Genomic DNA, 21,878 nt, shown 5'->3' on the forward strand with positions numbered 1-21,878 from the left:
AATGCTGTTTTCTTGATGTGGGGATGAAAGAGTAATGTTCTGTATCAAATGCAAGTTTAAAAAGCAATATTAAGTGTGTTATCTGGACACACATAGTGGAGACTCACAAGAAGATAATTATGTTTCACAAAAACAACTAAGAGGAGCATTAATGGAATGTATTGTCATAGGAATTTAGAAAATAAATGGAAATTATTCCCTGCTAAACCTTTTTTCCCCTAAGTAGATTGAGAAAACTATTTTATACACAAACACTCAAACCAACTTTAGTGTTGCATTTATTTATGAGACTTCATTGTATATGCAACCAAAATGTTTCAAAACTTTTGTTTATTGATCCTATGACAATACGTTCTGGTTTTCTTCCTTTATTTTTTAGCTATCTCTAGGTCTGAAAACTTCGTTCATTGTCACTTTTCAGTTAACTGTGTCCTGATTTTTCTGAGTTTGGCAAGTTTCTGGTAATGAATACTTATGAAAATTAGGCCGCATATTTCACCATTGATGGTTATTGTTGGATTCCAGTAGCATTTGAAGAAGTGATATGCTACTACTACTGTATTCTGGTTGAATTTGGTTAGAGAACAGCTTATGTATTTTTGCAACTATTATTTTCTTCAAACACCACTTCTCAAGTTCATGATACTTCTGTAAGCAAGCTCCTGTGTTAGTTTCCTCTTACAGCTTCTGTATTTTTAGCACCAAGGAATGATTTATCCAGCAGTCTCATTAGCATAAACAAAGTTACAAAACATTTCTGCAGAGATATTTCAGTATGTTATTGAGTCTATCCTTGCTTTCAAGTTTATATGGGAAAGGAATATTTTCTAATTTTATTAGACAAATATTATAGCTTAGTATATTGAAATATTAATTGCACAATAAAATTATACAAGATTCAGAACAAAATTTGTAATGAAAGTTTAAGATTTACTATTGTTATACTGCAGTATTATTTTAAAGAAAAGAAACCTAAGGCGTGATATTGAGCATGGGTATATGCATGTGGGTGGTGGTGTAACATTAAAAGTCCTGAAGGTTGATTCTGTTCGTGGTTTTGCTTAAATTTTGTGTATTATAACAGTTGGCAACACATTTATCTTGGACTTTCAGTACAGCACATATGTGTCTATGTAAGATGCTTTGATCCCTAGAGGTATAAGATGTGGTAATAGTGTAAGATATAAAACTTACAAAAAATAGTTCAAATAAAAGCAGTAGAAAATAGTACTTAAGCTTAAGATTCTAGCTGTGATAATTAAAAGAGACGATATACCAAGCTATTTTCTAAATATTTATTTATGTGTGAAGAAAGAGGGAAAAGATGTGTGTGTTATGAACATTATAGTGCTTAGCAAAAAACTTGACAGAATGAAGATCTAATAAGTGCACTTCCCTAATAAGCATTCTCTTTTAGGTTTCTGAATGATAAATATGTTTTTTCATCTTTGCTCTGATAAGTGTTAAGATACATATTTGACAGAGGAGCACTCAAATCACACTTCTCAAGAATGATGGCGCAGTGGCATAGTGTACATCACTTTTTATTTTCTCTCCTAATGTAACACAAGTTGTAGCTGTCTGGGAGTGAAATTTGGAATGAGTTGCCTTTCTGATTAACATATTATTGTATCTATGACCCAAAGTTTATCTGGTTCTAAAAAAAGTTTGTTTGTTTGTTTGTTTTTTCCCCCCAAAGAATGCTTTATTTGAGCAGCACTTTAAGCTATACAGATAGCTACACAATAAAATGAGATTTTTGCCCCAGAGATCTGTTGTGCTGTTGTGTATCTCTATGAAATATTACTGTCAATCAGCTTAACTTGGCAAGTTACCACATAAGCTCAAAAAATGCACCACACAAGTAAAAACTGAGTGCAACTTTATTTTGATAAAAAGATGAGAGAAAGTAGTATCTTGCAAAAAGTAAAGGACTTAACATATTACATACTCAACAGGATTGAATAGGAATCAGTGATAAACATGGTAGATGTGTATAAAAAGCTTGAAAGCAAAGTTGAGAAATGCGCAGGCAAAATGAAAAAAATACTTGTTCCTTTTACACCCTAAGTGCTTGTGGCTGTGAAATATTGAATATCTTTTGAAATTATTTGAATCTATTTATTGTTTGTGAAGCAGAGCAAGTGGTTGTCTGGAATTGGAGATGTGGGTTATTGGAGGATACGAGGACTTATTTAAAGAGGTGTGTATGTAAGGGAAGTGAACTGAATTTGTGAAAGGCTGTTTCTACGCTTCTAAGTTCTGAAGTGTGAGACACTGTCAAATACAAGTAACTGGTTTTATCTCCATATGTAATTAAAAGTCATTAGAAGTCAGTAGAAGGAAGCAACTTCTTACTCTTGTAGCCATTAATATTACTGCAGCAAAAGGTGAATATGTATTAATAATATTTTCAAATACTTCAGTGGTTTTTAATGATGCAGAAGAAAATCGGCAAAAACTGAAGTGGAAATTTGGCTTTTTTCCTCTAGCTTCTGGTCTTGACTGCTTAGTTGTGGACTCGTAATTATAATACTTTTCAATATAGCCTAACTACTTACCTTCATGTAATTTAAATAATAAAAAAATGTGTAAGTAGGATTAATTCTGTTTTCCCTGTTCACATTACTTATATAGCATAGTGAAATGAATATATGTTTTTCTCACAATGCATAAAATAAGATCTCAGTAGGTCACACAAAGTTGTTTTGAGGCATACTAGTCCAGTTTGTATTGAGATATGTTTGACTCCAGTAGAAACCTAACATTTTTTTTTTTTTCCTTTATTGAGTTGAAATATAATACTTACATTTTTCCACTTAGTTATTTTTACAAGATTGTTAGCAGTACAGGAGTTTTCATTACAGTTTAAGCTCTTCTTTCTTAAATATTATTTTTCTGTTGATTTATGTGCATACAGCTCTTGTGAAACTAGTTTGTTTTGGGCAGTGTGAGTATTTATTTAAGAATGTAGTTTTACCTTAATTGACCTTGGAACTCGTACTTAAATATGAACCTAGGAAAAACGACATAGGATTATAGGAGAATTCTGTCTGGAAGGGACTTCAGGAGATCCTTATTCCAACATCCTACTGAGAGAGGTATGACCAGGTTACACTGGATGTTACCCAGTGTGGTCTTTAAAACCGCCAAGGATGGGAATGCACAACCTCTTGGTACAGCCTTTTCCATTGAATTGATTGTCCTCATGACAGGGTGTGGGTGTGGAAGTTTTTTCTTAGATGTGGCATAATCTTTCAAGACTATGAATTATCTTTATCTCTTATTATGGTGTTGATCATTGCTATTACTGGTTGCTTTCTTTTCATTGTGTTTTGATCTAGAAAGACTCTATGGTGTAGATACAAAGCATCTTGGTGAAATTCTGTCAGTCGTACTTTTTCTGTAGTAATTTTGTTGTCAAACTGGAGATTGAGATTACTTTATTTTGAAGAAACTACAGTTCTCTGAAGCAGACCTTCTAAGGTTTAACATAAAAATTCAAAATACCCCTTCTCATTCTGAGCAGCACGTTATAACGTTCAAATTAGTTCTTCATAAAACCTATCAAGTTGATCATATGGAGCACTTTTTACCCAAAGAGAAAAAAAGTAAGAAAACCTGCTGCCTATCTTTCTTCTGGATGCTAAATAGATGTTGAGAATAGCATAGTCATTTCTTCAGTTACTTTGAAGCAAAGGCAATTTCTGTCCCTTTTTCCCCCTAATGGTATGTTTGTCTTCAAAATGCATTTGTTTATTATCTGAATATACTTTAGTCTTTGTGTATATCACTGTATATCAGGACAGCCCTGTAATTGTGATCAATTGTTTGAATATATTTTGGAGAGTTTGTCAGTTATTTTAATTAAAACGACTCTCTTAGTTTATAATTGAATCAGATCAAAAAGAGCATAAAGTTAACTTTATAACTAAAAAATGCAGGCCTTAAAGAAAGATCTGTCCCAGCACAGCCAACATCACCAGACTCTGAGGAGACCATCCAGCCTGCTGACAAGTCATATGTCGAATCAGGTAAGGCCTTTTGTAAACCATAGATGAAACAAAATTTGAATTATAATTCTGTTTCCTCAGCATGCAAATTCGTTGTGTTATTTCTTGGGGTAGAAAAATAAATCTTTCATCGCTTTTATGTGTTGCTTATCCACTATAGTTTAGTTAATGGGAATCACTGTTGAACACTTTATATAAATTACTGACCATGAAAAGTTTGTAATTTAAATATATGGAAGGGGTTCTTGTCAGCTCTTATGGTTACCAATGGAACCATATCACATTACAATAGTTTTCTGCTGATGTATAGTTGTGGTTTTGATACCTATGCAATAGTATACCCAGTCAGAGTAACAACAGGTTCGCCACCTTAAAAAAGCAACAATGAAGCAAACAAACAAAAAAACCCCAAAACACCTTTATAAGATTAATCAAATATTTACTTTTCCACTAAAACCAATAATATATCATAAATACAATTAATACAGCTTCTAGTGTTAAAATAAATAATTTAAACATTTTAAAATCCCCATAAGTATTAGTAAAATTTATTAGGTTCAAGAGGAGTTCAAGAAAAAAATATTTTTACACATCAGATTTCAGATGTGTGATTTGTATTTTAGTGTTATTCGGAGTACATATATATTTTTTCCTGTTCCTTGAAGAGCCATGTCCTACTTGAATTTTATGTGAACCTAACACAATAACCCCCAAATGTTGAGCATATGGTCAATAAAATGGAATATAGAATTTATTTGAAAAGAAAGTGTTTCTTTCTTCCCCCCACCCCCAACTGGTACCGTTTTGGATCTTTATTTGAAAAATGCAACTGGGATTTGGTTTTGTGCTGTTGAGTTTCTCAATGTTAATTTCAGGATATTTATATGGAGGCAACACTTCATACAAATTCCTGTTATGTCCTGGGCTGGTGTGTTAGATGACAATCCCTCATCCCAGAAATCAGATTTTGATTTATTCTGCTGTGAATTGCCAGAAGACCTTGATATTGTAATGTTAGTATCTATTTTCCCTGTTTATAAAGCCAACAAACCCCCACTTCTGCAAGTAACAATTTGTAGTCAAATATGACATACTAGTGCTGCTGCCTAAATTGTAAGAAAGTAATGGATGAAAGAGTAAAATAATTACTTAGAAGAGAATTCTTGGTTTGAATAGTTATCTGAACTTATTAATGTTACTGCCGCTGAGAAAAAGATAGGTGCAGAAAATCCAGTGTAGATAAATTCTTCAATTCAGCTTCAGAATGAATCTGATGTGATTGATGCAGTACTTTCCATATTGGAGAGGAAGCAAAACCAAATTGTTTTTGCAATTGAGTGAGTTGCAGAGGTTCACCAAGTCAATCTCTATGGAGTCGACTAAAAGCTGCAAGCCTTGAGCTACTGTTTAGACTTTGTCTTTTGCACTTACCTTCACTGCAATTTATAATCCTTTTAGAGCACAAGAATGCTGACACAGAATTGGAAGAGGACATTCAGTCTGTTCTTCAGGAAGCTCTCCATTCCCAGCCTGGTAATGCATTAACATTTCACTGAAGAATTTATAAATACTGTCATAGGCTAGATGAATCTCAGAGTGTCTGGTTTTGGTATGCACTTTAAAGTACTTTTGCCTGCACAAAATATTCTAATCAGGTAATTTGTCACCTTCAAGAAAATTCAGAAAGTTCGGTCACCATATCCTAAAACTGTGGCCTCTTATCCAGAGGCGTTTGGCAGCAGTAACTCAGATGACAAAAACTTATGCAAAATACTGCGTATAGTGCAAGAACGGGTAATCAGAGATGGCTTTTAGTGTGGTTTTCTCCATGAGCAAAGAAGGCACTGGCAGGTCAGTGCAGATACTTTGAATTTATACTGCTGTAAGATGAAGACAAGTCATCTGTCCCCCTCCCCGTCCCCTTTTCTTGTTGAAAAAGACAAAAGGTGTGCTGAAGACTGAGTATTTGCTGGTAATAGAATTTACTAAAGAGTATGCATTCTCTAACAATCTGTATTGTTGATTAGGAGAGAGGCACGAAGATGTAGATGAAAGTATCAATGACCAGTGGCAAGAGAAGGAAGAAATACATGGAGAAACTTTTGAAGCTCCTACAACAGATGACTTGCTCAGAGAATTAGAGAATGAAATGCCAGAAGCATATGAGACACCAGACTCAGATCAGAAAGGTATCTGGATGACTAAATATACTTAAAATTAACTTTTGCCAAAAATAAGAATAGACAAATGGAAATATGTCTCATTTAAAACTTGAGTCCTAATTTCTACTTGCAAAAGAGACTTAGCAAATATCTACCACCGCAAGTATTATTTAGCAAATACTTTTTTTAATCAAAATGGGATATTTTAATGCTATGTGATTTGGAATCCATGTAGCTATACATTGTTGTTTCCTTAATGTTATATTGGCTTTCAACCAAACAAATTAATCTGTACTTCAGCTATGCCTATCTCCCCCCAATAAATGGACTTCTGTAATATCTGTATGGAGCCTGCTTCTGGACTTCCTAGTTTATTAAACTAAATTTTAAGAGTTTATTAGCACAGGCTTTTGTAGACAGACTTCTTCTCACTCTAATTTCATTTTAATGTGGCTCTCTATGAGAATGTTATACGTGAACTGTATCACAAGTCCTGCTGAGTACACAACATCATATAAAGAAGATGTCCATATCCTGTTGCCTTGAGGTATTGACACAATGATAGAAATTGTTTGTATTTAAAATAGTAAAGCAGAATCATATGATCTAAATCCAACTTAAGCGAAAATATTTCTGAATGCTTTTTATCTGCTGTACTATACCTATATCTTAATGCCTCTTTTTGAAAATTTCATGTGATGGATGTCGTCTAAAAGTTTTGATTCCTGGAAGTACACTGAGATTCTTTCTTCATGACTGAAGTAATTCTTTTCAGTCTGGGTCTATTATACTTCCTTGTTTCTGTATCTCATTCTTAATATTATATATAAGAATGAAATTATAAACTTTATTCTTTCAAGCTATATATGTATCTTGCTGTCATTAGAAGAAATTTGTATAGAATTTCTTCATAGAAATTTGACTCTGTTCTTACATAATATTCTGTTATAGGGTTTGTGGTGTCATGTATTGATTTAAAAATTTTAAAATTTCTAAATACATGTTTGTTTTTCAGATGCTAATCTTTTGGCAGATGATCTTGGAGCAGTGGAGTCTGAGCCATATGAAGCTCCAGGTATAATTTTGTTTTTCCAAACTCATTAATATTTGTTTTCTGCCTCAATGTAGCAAATTCTATGAGAAAGCAAAATAGAAAAGGTTAGACTGGTTTAGTAATATAAAATTTTGAAAATGTTTTTTCTCCAAACAACTGTTCTTGATTGTCTTGGATATTTTTACACTGACTGAGATGACTGTATCATATTTGCTACTGCAAATGATTCTTAGAAAGAAGGGATGGTAGGTACGGAAACTACTCTAATTTTTGCAAAAATTTAATTTTTACATTTTCACGTTTTTCTGGCTGTTGTGTGATTGGGGTCTGTAACCTGTCACCTTTCAGAAGCATCCAATTTGTAACCTTTCCTTCAAGACTGTTTGTTTCTTTATGGCCAATTATACTATTAGAGAGAGAGTCAGCACCAAGGACTTCATTCTGAAATATCCTTGCACTGTCTTTCTGCCCACCCTAATTCATCTTTAAAACTTTTTGAAAATTTGCCTGGACTAGCTTATAGTCATCTTCATATTGTACTTGATACCATAAGATGAGCATTAGCTCATCTTTCCCATTATGAAGAAATGTTAGGTGGATTTTACAGTTTCCCTGCTATCTGATAAGTATTTTCTTCTGGATGTTAATAATGCTTCTTTATAGTACAGGCAGCCTCTTCCATTTGCATTAGACATTGATTTCTGTTTGGACTAGGCTTCTTATCTTTGGCTCAATGTTAGTTCTGGACTTTACAGTCTTGTTTGATGCCAAATATGACAGAAAAATAATTTTATTGGTTTGGTACAGCTAAAACTGTTTATTCCTATCTTTGTGGGAGATTATTGCTTTCCCGTTACTGATTTAGAATCAAAGCTGCAATGCTTCTGAAGTAAAAGGATTGTTACTTTACCTTCAGTACCATGTGTTGTCAGATGTGTCATACTAAGTATATTAATACCATTGCAAATGATTGTAGTCACAAAGGAATAATCCGCATATTTAGCTATGCAATGAAAAAAGTAAATTGCTCTAAATCTGTGATGCCAGAAGCGAATGTATGTATTTCTCAAGGTCTGATTTCTGGCTCTTATCTTGTATTCTGTATATCAGCAGCAGCAGTCTTCCTGCACATTAGTAAAGAAGCTACTTTAGAACTTTGAGTGTAGGGGGCAATTACATTTTTTAATTCATATTAGAACTATTACAAAATATTCATGGAGTCTTAGGGCTCTTGTGGATTTAGTTTTAATACAGAATTATAATAGAGGACTGGAAGAGAGGATGACCCAACACCTTCCATTAGATTGCCATGTGTCAAGTTGCAAGTGTCTGTAAGGGTCTCATTTGTCAGTTTTCAACTAGGGAGCTACATTTAGCTATTGACGGACACATTATGGAAGCAAGTTAAAATAATTGAGTATTAAAAAATTTCATATTTTTTAATTTCAAAAACATATTTCGTATTTTTTTAATTTCAAAAATATATTTTTAATATTTAATTTACAGTTTCATATGAATATGATATGGATGTAGAAAAGACAGTAAGTGATCCAGAAGCTCCAGGTTTGTAAATTTTCATGATTTCACATTACAAATATACTTTTTAAAACATACTTCAAAATAATGTCTCGTATTGACTGTTTAGTCACAGTTTTATTATCAAACAGTTTTTCAGGTAGTTTCAGATAAGCCTGATTTTTGCAGCTGTGTTACCATTACATTTGTGAACACTACACTCCATGAATCCGATTCACAAATACTTACATAAACATCTTGTTCTGACAGAAGTCTTCCAGTTTAATCAATGAGTTGTCAAAGGTCTACTTGTATTGCTAATTTTAAGCCTAAATACAAATACGCATGAACTTCTTGTCTTGTGTGACTTACAGTGTAGCTCTGGATATGTTTTATAATCCAGCTCTCACTTTCAAATAAGACATTGTAGTATTAACTCGGTATGTTTAGTTCTGCTCTTCTTGAGGTAAATATGTGACCTTTTTGACTTCTCATGTGCTATTTATCTGTTGCATGAAAATTTGATTAGAATATAAAATATTAAGTATTTTTATTTAAGGTGACTCTGACCTAATGCCAGAAGATGCTATTGAACATTACACAGGTACAGTCCAAAGCCTTATTTCTTTCTATTGAAGTTTAATTGAATTTCAACCCCAAACCAAGACCAAAAAAAATTCAAAACTTTGGAGCTTACAGATAGCATCAATTCCTTAGTAAGTTGTTATGTCTATATTTTTATTTACATTTTGAAAAAATACAAAGACCTGCATGAATACTAGTTTTCTGTAATGTCAACCAAATGGACAGAATAATATTTTGAGAGTTAAAGTTCCAGGAGAATGGATGTTTGTATTTTAAATGGCATAGAAATTTTTCTGTGGATAAAAAATAATCTGAATTTGCCAAAGATGTTGAAGTTAGTGTGTTAAGTGTCAGGAAAAAAGTAGTATCTTAAAAAAAAAAGGCAAGCAAGCCATAACAAGCAGATTCCAAAATCCTACTGTAGAAGTTTGCTGTATGTAGAAATGATTTATGAGTATTTCCGTTCTGAATTGTAGGTAATTAGTAGATGATTCCATGAACTGTATAAGAAAAGCATACTGACGGTGCTTTATCTTTTTTAAGTCTTTCTTGTGATGCCAGAAAATTATTCAGTTCTTTTCACAGCATCTCTTAGAAATCTTCAAGTTTGAACTCTTATTAACTTCAATACAGTATAAAATACTGTAGTTTTGAGTATTTTTTTTTATCCCGACTAAACTTGACACTGTATTATCTGTGTGTATTTATTGCCTTAAAATTCCATGAATTTTCATATTGATTTTTTTTTTGTCTTTAAACAGAGGATAGAGTGGATGGAGATTATAATGAAGACCGTGGTATGACAACTACTACATTTAGTGAAATGACAGTATTGAAGTCTTTCATTAATATGAAAGTGAAATTACTTTGTCTTTAAATTTTCCATGCTGTTGCATTACTTTGCAAGTTCTTAATTAAGGAGTTTGTTTTATGTTCAAACCTCCTGTGTATGTAAGCAACAAATTGGTCTTTAACACTGAAACAAGCGTAGAGTACGTGTATAGGTTATATTTCCATATTGGTCCTCTTTGTCATGCTTTGTGCTTATGTGGCATAAGAACGTGTGTGGCATAAGACTGCATGCCCTTTTCCGTATGAAACCCTGGCCAAGTCAGCTGTGGTTCTGTATAGCTCAGTGTCACATTTTCATCTTGTCCGTAACTACCAGTTCTTTGGAGATCACTCTGTTTTAGTTTGATTTGGTTAATGATTTGCTAATGATTGCTGAGACCAAATCAAAAAGTTAACAAGACGACTAGTGGTCACAGTCTTGAAACAAAGGTATATGGTTGTGATTCTTTCTGTGACATCCTTCTGGGGACTACTGTACTTCAGAAAAGTTAAGCATATCTTCAGAGAGCTCTTGCTTATTGTCCATGTTTATATAACCTGAGCAAAGGACAGAAATTCTTAACTTCAAAATATTTGAGACAGAAAACCTTGAGGTTCGTTCTCTGTCATCAGGAGGGAAATTCTGACATACACCTTTGGGATAGAAGTCAAAATCACATTGAAGGACTTTCGGTGGCCCAAAGGTATATTCAGCCCTTACTCCATATCTTTCTCAGGCTGCAGAAAAGAATTATTTGCCTCAGCTGTGGTGCCCTTGACAAAATGTGTCAGCATCAATAGGTTGCAAAAGCAAGAGAGACCTAGCTTTTTCCCTGCGCTTATTGTTTACTCTCCTTTCCAGGAGATACTTATTGTACAATCAGTTCCTAATCAATCAGTTCCTAATCACTTCTCTTGCTTCTCACACCTAGATACAAAGGAGAAGTACAACTTTTAATCTTAACTTTTCATGCTCCTTCAATATGTAGTGGTGACATGAACAGAGAATGCTTCCATGGTCCCTGCCCTCGGGAAGAGTCATCTATATCTGCTTTTGGAGTAAGATGGTCATGGAGGTTCCCAAAGTAATTTGCATCAGTTTTCCATAGAATCAGTTCCAAAACCATTTTCGTGTTGTACAATCTCTTCTGGCCTCAGCATAATAACAGTGAATCACTCTATTTTGTGAGTAGTTCGTGTGCTTCGGGAAGCAGTGGTTTCATATGCGTTTGCCACTGTGTGCTGCAATACGAGTTTTGAATAGTATCAGATAAGTCTCGTTTTTTTCTACTCTTTCTTTACTATGCCAAGTCCACTGATTAGGCTGACAAAGAGAATAGGAAATTCCATGCTTTTTCTCAAAAGGAAATTCCAAGTTAGGAGGGGGTTGTTAAAAAATTATTATTCTGGGCTATTAAATTGCCAGGCTTTTTTACGCAGCAAATTATGCCTTCAATTCAACATAATCCATGATAAACTGCTTTTTTCTTGATAAAAGTTCACCTTTTCATGGCAGAATTTTGCCTTGCATTCAAGTTCTCCCTTCAGGATATTCTGGTTATGAGAGAAAGCATAATGCTTCCTTTGTACTTTTTAGAGGAATTTCATTTGAGAGCTCCAGCCTGGAGCAGTGTAGAAGAAATAAACCAATCAGGTGAGGCATTGAGTGTTCTTGACATTTGCAAGAGTGAGTTGATTTTTTTTTAATTTTTTTTTTTTTATTCCCTCCACCCCACCCTGTCTCCCCGTTCCACAATGAAGTTACATGAAGTTACAGAGTTAGTTGGAATTGCACTGTTCCAAGGGCAGACCTGTGTACAGGCACCCTTGTTTCCAGGCACTCATCGGTGTCTCAGAAATAACCAGAGAAAATAATCAGAAATTACTATCAGGATCCCTAGAAAAAGATGAGGAAAAAAGGCTAGGGAAGGCAGTCTAATCACAGTCAGTCCTATAAGGTCATCTTGTGTTGTCAGTCCTTTAAGGTTTGAGCGAACCAGCCAACCATGGGTGTCTCTGAAGATGTGCTGAAAGATGTGAGGCTGTCTTTTGGTGATACACCGTTTTTTCCTTCTCAGTTCATTCTGTCTGGTTTCAGGGCATGGGACTTGTAATTGTCCATGAATGTGTGCTAGGCACCCTTTTAGCAATTGTAGTACCTTGTTTTTATCCCTCTTGTCTCCGAGCCCTTCTTTCTTGTACTTCTTGACCTGCTTTTGGTTGGATCGAAAATGAAACAGATTTGCTCTTTTTTGGAGGAGAGAGTTTTCTAAAGTCAAAGAAGGGATGGAGGCCATCATGGAGGTACATTTGACTTAGATATAAAGCTTGTGTTTTTGACATTAGCTTCAAAACTGCAGCTCACATCCGTAAGAAGATTCACTTTAAACCTTCAGATGTTAATGTCTGTGAAATCGGCAGAACTATAAACTTCTCTATTCTAGAGTCAATGTATCTTCTTCATCTCTATCAGATGTGTTTCCTGTCTTCTGGCAGACCCTCTGATGTAATATTATTTTCCAGTCCTGGTGCTTTTTAGAATTCTCAGAATTCTTCTAGAATTCTAGAATTCTTTCTAGAATTGTCAGTGCCAAGGTGATTGTTGGCCAGAGCAGTTCAATTTCTTTTTTCACTCTTGCTTTGCATGACTTGGTTCTTAATTCAGATCAGCAACCAGCTCTAATAGAATTGCAGTTCCTGTAATCACTTCTACTTGCATAGTGTTGGGAGAAACTGAAGGCCTATGGTGGGCTGCACCCACTTTGTGTGTTTGGCGTATCGAAAGGAACTGTTTCTTCATACCTTCTGCAGTTAATGCTAAAAATTCTTCAGTTGAAATGATTGTATGTGCCCACAGTGAAGTGTGTAAGTGGATTGATCATGTAGCTTGGAAGACAGCAACTCAGTTATTGTACACAACTTTCAGTAGTTTTATGGAGAGTTTTATACAGTTCATAGCAATGAAACTAGAGAAAGAAGGCAAGTTAGAGATTTTAATTAGAAATTAAGAGTTCTGGGTGTGGGGTTTTTTTAAGAATATGTTGTAAGAACTTTTTTTTTTTTTTAAAGGGATGGAGGGGGAGCCAAGTGACTATTAGTGCCCTTTAAGATAAAACGATAGTAGAAAGATTTTATTTAAAAAAAAAATAAGTCTTGTGTAAATAACCTTTTTCAGATGAGGGTTCGTACCTGTTAAGGTAATGAAATTATCCAAAACACTGGATGAACATTGAACTTCTTTAGTTCTAAAACTCACAATAAATGTATATTGAAAATTCAGACAATTAATGGGTAACATTTTGTATATTTTCAGACATTACCTAAAGTAAAGTAACGAATATCCTTAACCTATTTCTTCTTAGCGTGACAAAAGTTAGACTGACTTCTTAATCAAAGTTTAGAAGTGTAGGTGAATTATAACAATTGTACAGAATGGTAGCATTATTGTTGTCATTGTTTTCGGTATTTCATCTATGTAGATAGAAATGTGTGAAATTTCAGCATTATGTTTGCATTTGGTTGATGTCTAGAATTTCTACTACAAGCTTTAGTAAAGGTTCATATATCTATTCAGGCCTCAAAACTGGAGAAAGTCTTTGAGAGTTTTGCATTTATCAGTAAAAGATGAAGTGGATGCTTAGCAACCAAATTTGTAGGATACTTTGTGCATATCAACCACCCAGGAATGTTATTTCTCTTTCCTTTCAGAACCAAAACATGAAAAGCAAACTGAGACTCAAGATACAGGTATATATGTATATATGTATGCGTATATATATGTGTGTGCAAATGTGTGTGGATGGGTTGTGTGTACACTCCCACACACATCTCCCCATATATATATTTATATATATGGAGCATGTTAGAAAACCTTTGTTTCATGTGTAATTAAAGTAGAAATACCTCTAAAATAAATGTTATTTGGAATAGAAATTATTTTCAAAATCAGATAAATATTTTTGTAAATTTAGCATAAAAATCATTAACTTAGTCCTGCTATTTATATATATTGAAGTATGTAGTCTGTGTGATTGTCAGTCACGATATATTGCCACTTAAAGGTGAGTTATGGTCTGTGTAGTTATAAAGTTAGGTTTTTTTATTATGAATGGAGACACCTTCTTTTAATATACCCTCATTGAGGATTCATCTTTAAAGTCCCAAGTCACCTGGGGTCTCGAGTGACACAAACACTCAACCTGCTGCCTGCCACGAGCCTTGCTCATAATTTTTGCTGGTGCCTTTGTCTAATTAGCAGAAGCAATTAGTCCTGTCTTTGGGTCCTGTATACTTTCTTGTCTTGAAATACTAGCTCTTCTAAGAGTCAGCTTGGACAGCTGATTGAAAAAGACATAATTGTTTAGTTTAGAATGAAGCCAAGAATTTGGCTTTTGAATTACACTAGAGAATTTAGTGTAATAAATAAATTGTAAGTATCTGTTTTGCCACCTCACAAGCTTAAGAGGACAGTCAAATGAGTTAAAAGATGTCATATTGAAAGAAAACAAAAATAATTTCTTTTTCCATGGAATCAATAGTTTAAGTTGAACTTGCTCGTTGCCCTCAGGGAGGAAAGTAGAACTGTCAAGGAACTGCATGTTTATTCAAATGAAAAAGACTTTTCAAGTAGAAGTTTATAGGGTTTTTTTTGTTTGTTTTTTAATATGTCTAGAAGATGGAGTTGATGCTGCAAAAGGTGAAATTGGGAGTACTGATTATGCTTAAAAAGATAATGAAGTGTTTTTAACATTCCAGTTTTTAAAGTTACTGTGTCTTACTCCAAAAAACATTTATTCAGAAGGTACAATTTTGAAATATTTACCTAACGAGTACAGCAGTTCTTAAGTGAAACAGGGAAGAAAATTTAAGAAATGATTTCTTTTTTTCCCTCAAATTCATCAAAGTTCCTCTTTGTTTATAGGAATTTACTGTTCACTGTGAAACATGGTGTGCTAGCTATGTTCTTTTTTGTTATATATGTTTCATCAGTTGAGGGCTTGACTTCATTATTGCTCCAAATTTAATGTTTTCTTAGCTGTTGAGGACCTTCCAGACGAGGTGAATGAAGGCACGGAGCCAGGTATATGTTTTGTAATTGTGGTCTTAAAGTGTTTTAAAGAAATATATGCATTTTGAAATCCGATGTTTAAAAAAAAAAAACCACAACAATCAACCAACCAACCAAACAAACAAAAAAAACCCCCAAATCATTATATACTTTTTTCTTATACTTTCTCTTATAGATGAAATTATTGAAGATTATGATACTGATAAAGAGCTGCCAGGTATGAGTTTTTATAGTTTGTGAAAGAAAACATATTTTTCTTCCATTTGTATTTGTTAATATAATTTAAAAAACAAACAAAAAATTAAACAGAGAAATGTGCTACATAGAATCATAGAATGGTTTGTGTTGGAAGGACCCTTTAAAGATCATCTGGTCCAATTTCCCTGCCATGGGCAGGGAGATCTTTCAGTAGATCACATTGCTCAAAGCCCCATCCAACCTGTCTTTGAACATTTCCAATGATGGGGCGTCCAGAACTGCTCTGGACAACCTGTTCCAGTGTCTCACCACGCTCATCATAAAGAATTTCTTCCTTATGTCCAATCTAAATCTAACTTCTTTCAGTTTAAAACCGTTGCCCCCTGTCCTGTTGCAACAGGCCTTCGTAAAAAGTCTCTCTCCATCTTTCTTGTAAGCCTTCTTTATGTACTAGAAGGCTGCAATAAGGTCTCCCCAGAGCCTTCTCTTCTCCAGGTTGAACAACTCCAACTCTCTAAGCCTTTCTTTGTAGGAGAGGTATTCCAGCCCCCATCATTTTTGTGGCCCTTCTCTGGACCTGCTCTGAGAGGTCCATGTCTTTCTTGTCCTGGGGACCCCAGGTGGTGTCGCATGAGAGTAGAGTAGAGGGAATGACCTCCCTCGACCTGCTGGCCACGCTTCTTTTGATTCAGCCCTGGATATGTTTGGGCTGCCGGCTCCCATCCTGTTTGTCATCCGCCAGGATCCCCAAGTCCTTCTTTGCCGGGCTGCTCTCAATCCCTTCATCCACCAGTCTGTATTGATATTGGGGATTGCCTTGTCCCAGGTGCAGGACCTTGCACTTGGCTTTGTTGAACCTCATGACATTCTTATGAAGTACTTAGAGCTTCAATTTGAGGCATAGAGTATGTTAATTTCTCACATTACTACTAAAAAAAGATGAAGTTGTAAATTTTTGTTTGTTGTGCTGATGTCAGAGTACTGGGTCAAATGTAATTTGAAGTTTTGCTCCAAGAAGTAAAAAATATCGTTAAGCAAGATTTTTTGCAAACATTAGGTTAATTCAGTCACCTAGAGCAAAGTGATCTAAGCAGTTTAGTCTGAGCACAGTGTGTAGGACTTGATGCTATATTTGAAAAATGTGTTCTAATGTAATTAAACGGGGAAATAAATGTTACTGTTTTACACGAATAACAGTTGTAACCAAAATAACTTTTTGGGGGCATTATAGCAATGGAAGTCAATAACAAAGAGGAGCTAAGCTTTTGCACATGAAGTACATTCAGTACCTTTTTCTACTCTTAAGTTAACCTAGTTGGTTGTTCGGCAATTTAGGTCTTCCTATTTGATTGGGTGGCTGGTGGGGAATGAAAACAAAATTGTGAACATACTGTGTGTAACTTTCAACACTTTTCTTTGTAGCAGCAGAAAGTAAGCATACAGAAGATGTTGTGGCCACTGAACCAGAGGAATCAGGTTGGTATATTATCCTTTGTATGAGTTTGCTACTTCAATGAAAAACAACTAAAAACTGAGAATGATTAATATCATAGAATCAAAATCTATGCTAAAAGGAAAAATGCATGCATAACTTTTTCTGCAGCTTTTTTCTTTTAAGGACAAACATAACTGTGTTGTTGGAATCTAGCATCTTGAGGTTTTTTAATTACAGTATTTTTAATGGCTTACAGAGCACTTTTCAGTTTTGGAAGCTCAGAGTGCTCCCAATTCAGAAAAACTTATAGCAATAAAAATGGCCGTATCAGGTCATGTGAAGCTGAAGACTTTTTTGCTATGCTTTGTTTCCCACCAGCCAGTCAGTAGTGCATACTCAGGAAAGAGAGTATATGTAAGAAATAAAATAAAGTGGGGTGTCTCCCCAGCTTTGAGCATTTTAGTTATGGGCTTCCTGAGTCAAAGAGTATATGTCCCTCTCTTCGATTGTTCTTATTGTCTACAGCCAGCATCCTGGCTAGTATGAATTCTTTCCTGGTGAGCCTGACTCCCTCCATACATGAATAGGGAGTTATGTGCAACCTTCAGTCTATTAGCAGTAATGGCACTTGGTGACGTGTGACATGTCTGATTTACACATACATATGGAATTAAAATAACTGAATTTTGAGGTCAAATATATCACAATTACAGCTGGGAACACAACAAGTGTATGAATATTTTCTAAGCTTATGCTGTAGCAACATGTGAAACGGGGAGATTTGTGCTTTGGGTAGTACAGTTTCAGAATTTTAAATTATCATTTCTTGAAACTATGCAATCCCACAATTTACTTAATGGCCTACTAAAGTATTAGTGGAAAAATTGAGCTGAGGAAAATTTGCATCCCACTTCTGCAAAAGTAGTATTACAGAGCAGTCTTGGTAAGTCACTGTTTTGAGCATAAGGGGGAAAAAAAATGCAGCTTTTTGTAAATATTCAGAGAACTGTTTGTACGATTTTGACTTACAGAAATGCCTGTTCAAGCTGAGGATTATTCAAATGATGATCTAGTGGGTAAGTTAACCTTAAGAGTTTGGTTTTTTTCCCCAAAAAATGAAGCTATAGCTACATGGAAACTTTGCAAACAAATTACTTTGTGGAGAGGAGTGAAGGGATATCGTTATTGTCATTTAAAGTTGCTTCCTGGTTTTGAAGCAATAATTTTTATCTTGTACTGGGTAAATGCTAGTAATAGTTACTGGGTTATATAGAAGCATTCTAAATAAAGCTGTGAGTGGTTTTAACTTGCAACTTGATTTTTAATGATTTCAGAGCTGGATACTTTTGTTGTAAAGGGAAATACAAAAATTTCAGATCTCAAAATATGTGCATACTTCCTTGCTAGAGGACCTGATCATGGGTGGTGATACTGTCACTTCTCTGTATATCAGGTGGATCTATAGGAACCCGACTGTGGCACATTCTTTGGGTACTGATCTGGAAACAGGACTGTTTTGTCATGCCATCACATTTTTCTTGACATAACTGATTTTAAGAACAAGAGCACTTCTAGCTCTTCCATCTGTTGCCTGACAGTAGTAAACATAGAGTTTACCAAAACCATTTTTAGGTACCTAAATGGCTTCTAAATTTGAAGACTGCATAGTGTTATGTTTCATCTGCATTTTGGCATTAATTATTACAAGTTGCTAGTTTGTTCTTCATAACAAAGTAGTTGTGTTGAGTGAAACGCTGAGCTGTATCTCTGGGCAGTAAATCACTGCAATCCAGGACCCCTGAGAGCTATATTTCTGATTTGTTCTAATTAGCATGAGCACCTTTCTGGGTTAGTTAGTCTTTGCAATATGCAGAAGCTCTTGTGGTGTGGTGCCCAGGTCGTTCTGTGGGGCTTTGTTTTTCTTTGCAGGAAAGGAAACTTGTGTTTGGTTCTTGGGCATACCAAAAGTAGTCAGAGAAGTGAAAAAACATAGGAGGCCTTTGTGGTTGCCCAGTACAGATTGGAGGCATCATTTAGTTCATCTTTTAATTTACATGCTGAACCTTAACTGAGGTGATTTGAAATGCTCATATCAATACATAACTGTTGTCTGTGAGGACTTTCTAACCTGTTTATCATAACAGCCATGTGGTGTGTTGAAGAGTTTGAAACCATATGTGTTTATTAATAGATGCCTTATCTAAAAATATTTTGTTTTGTTATGAATATGTAATATTTTTAACCAAAGCTTATAATCAGTGTAGGAACAAGCAGTAGTTACCTTTGACAGCATAGGCAAGAAGTTCAGCAAACATTGTGTTCAGTTGGTTTGTTGTGCTTTAAGTTGGAACTGTAGAACAAGAAAAGATGTTTTCTCCAGGAAATGTTGCTGTTAAAAGTTAAAGTAACAAAAAGGCCCTTACAGGACTGTTGTAAAATTTCTACAGTAGGTAATTCCACTGCACAGTGTCAGTTGTGTTGATATGAGGATATTGAGATGATCTCTTGACTTACATACAACATTTTAAAACTAAATTGAGAATCCAAGTATCAACCTGAAATCTTTAATTTTTTTTTTGGTTTTGTGGACCATTTCTATCACTTATTGTGCTGTAATTTGTCTTGCAGCGCTAAATGAATTTCCTACCTTCACAAAAAAATAATCTTATGTGTATTGTACAGTAGTGGATGGTTTTCCAAATATTCTACTCAGAATCATAGATTTTTTTAGGTTGGAAAAGTTCCTTAAGATCATCAAGTCCAATTGTAAAACTAACACTGCTGAGTCCACTGCTAAACCATGTCCCTAAGTGCCACGTCTATGTCTTTTAAATGCACCCAGGGATGGTGACTCCCTTATGACTTGCAGCCTGTTCCAGTGCTTGGCAATCCATATGGTGAAGAAACTTTTCCTAATATCCTAGACTAGTTCTGTGGGTCTACAGAACCTTTGGGGTTCTGTGGGTCACCACAACCCTTTCTGTGAAGAACTTTTTCATAATATCCATCCTAAACCTCCCCTGGCATAACTTGAGGCCGTTTCCTCTTGTCCTATTGCTTGTTACTAGCAAGAAAAGCCCGACCCCCACTTCGCTACAACATCCTTTCAGGTAGTTGTAGAGAGCAATAAGGTCTCCTTTTCTCCAGACTGCAGTTCCCCCAGCTGCTCCTCAGAAGACTTGCTCTTTAGACCCCTCGCCAGCTTTGTTGCCTTTCTTTGGACACGCTCCAGCACCTCGATGTCTTTCTTGTAGTTAGAGGTAGTGAACGCAGTGTTCATGGTGTAGTCTCACCAGTGCCAAGTACAAAGGACAGTCACTCCTTTGATTGCAGATAGACTTGCAAATCAGATGGTGGAATGGAACCTAGTTGTCCACTCTTTTTTTTTATTGTATTGTGATACGAAGAGAGTCCTTACTGGTTTTGAACAGTTTCAAACAGTAAGGACTGTTAGAATAAAATCCACCTTGTTTTACTCTGAAATAGTATGTATTTCTGATCCTTTTGAAAGGTTTTTTAGTTTTTTTTGGGTTTTTTTTTGTTTTTTTACTTTCAGTTGCTTTCAAAACTAGTGCAGCACACTTTTTAAACCATGAGATTAGCCTTCAAGGGTATGTTAGCTATCTCCTGGTGTATCTTGTGGAAATAGATAATAAAAGCAGCACTGGAAGGAGTGAATGTTTTCTTTTTCCCTTCATGGGAAAAAGTGAGAGAATCGGTCAAAACCTGTTTAGTCAGTTATTAAACACACAAGTAATATTAGAAGTAGTACCAAGTACGTGATTCTTCCTTTAGGAAGTAGAAGATGAAAATAATTTGGTAGGCACAAAATCTGCAACAGTGTACCAACATACTCAAGAATTTTTAGTGATTTGTGTAGTTATGAAGGCAGAAGTATAGTTTATCAGTCTTTCTAAAAAGCTTATTTTGTCAGCACATAAAGTAGAGTTCAAATATAATTTCTGAAAACTGGGAAAAGAAATGGGATGTAAGTAAATTACTGACCAGGAATAAAAATGTTATTACTATTAAATTACTCTTTTCCCCTACTATTAAGTATTTTTACATGCCTTTTTTGGATGTGAAAATTTCAGTTTGAAGGCAACATTATTTTCACATTTTCCTCTTAGAAAATGAAACTCGTATTTACCAGTGTCCTGGTTTCAGCTGGGATAGAGTTAATTTTCTTTTTTAGTGGCTGCTGTGTTTCAGATTTGGCATGAGAGGAATGTCGATAATGCATATTGTTTTAGTTGTTGCCAGGTGATGTTTTATGTTAGTCAAGGACTTTTTTTCAGCTTCCCATAGAAGCTGAGAGGGAACATAGACAGGACAAGCTGGCCAAAAGAATATTCCATACCATAGAGGTCATGCTTAGTATATAAATGGGGATTGGCCAGGGGGCAGGGATCCATGATCACTGCTTGGGATGGGCTGGGGAACCAATCTCTGTGTGGTGAAGCGCAGCTTGTGTTGTATTGCTTTATTTTGCATATTCTTTTACCATTATGGAGCATTGTCAAGTTGGACGCCTGTAACCAGTGGTGTCCCCCATGGGTCAGTCTTGTTCAATATATTCATCAATGACCTGGATGAGGGGACAGAGTGTATCCTCAGCAAGTTCGCTGGGAGGGGTGGCTGACTCTCCAGAGGGCCGTGCTGCCATCCAGCGTGACCTGGACAGGCTGGAGAGCTGGGCAGAGAGGAACCTAATGAGGTTCAACATAAGCAAGTGCGAGGTCCTGCACCTGGGGAGGAAGAATGCTAGACACAAGTATAGGTTAGGGGTGGACCTGCTGGGAAATACTTTTGAGGAGAAGGATCTGGGGGTCCTGGTAGATAGTAAATTATCCATGAGCCAGCAATGTGCCCTTGTTGCCAAAAAGGCCAATGGAATCCTGGGCTGCATAGGGAAGAGTGTGGCCAGTAGATCAAGGGAGGTCATTCTCCCCCTGTACTCTGCACTGGTGAGGCCACAACTGGAATACTGTGTCCAGTTTTGGGCTCCCCAGTTCAA

The 21,878-nt window shown here is 35.4% G+C and overlaps 1 protein-coding gene across 1 annotated transcript in view; it reads left to right on the forward strand.

Annotated features, from left to right (window-relative positions):
• Positions 1 to 21,878, forward strand: part of ASPH (aspartate beta-hydroxylase) — a 102,809-nt gene that overhangs the window by 22,526 nt on the left and 58,405 nt on the right. The window contains exons 4-15 of the mRNA XM_009889784.1: positions 3,945 to 4,034; positions 5,472 to 5,546; positions 6,041 to 6,202; positions 7,191 to 7,250; positions 8,736 to 8,792; positions 9,304 to 9,348; positions 10,091 to 10,126; positions 13,869 to 13,907; positions 15,196 to 15,240; positions 15,404 to 15,445; positions 16,852 to 16,902; positions 17,893 to 17,937. Coding sequence (XP_009888086.1) covers positions 3,945 to 4,034; positions 5,472 to 5,546; positions 6,041 to 6,202; positions 7,191 to 7,250; positions 8,736 to 8,792; positions 9,304 to 9,348; positions 10,091 to 10,126; positions 13,869 to 13,907; positions 15,196 to 15,240; positions 15,404 to 15,445; positions 16,852 to 16,902; positions 17,893 to 17,937 — 747 coding nt within the window. The remainder of the gene's footprint in view (positions 1 to 3,944; positions 4,035 to 5,471; positions 5,547 to 6,040; positions 6,203 to 7,190; positions 7,251 to 8,735; positions 8,793 to 9,303; positions 9,349 to 10,090; positions 10,127 to 13,868; positions 13,908 to 15,195; positions 15,241 to 15,403; positions 15,446 to 16,851; positions 16,903 to 17,892; positions 17,938 to 21,878) is intronic.

Source organism: Charadrius vociferus, unplaced genomic scaffold (genome assembly GCF_000708025.1).
Source record: "Charadrius vociferus isolate BGI_N301 unplaced genomic scaffold, ASM70802v2 scaffold167, whole genome shotgun sequence".
In the NCBI taxonomy this organism is placed as follows: Eukaryota; Metazoa; Chordata; class Aves; order Charadriiformes; family Charadriidae; genus Charadrius; species Charadrius vociferus.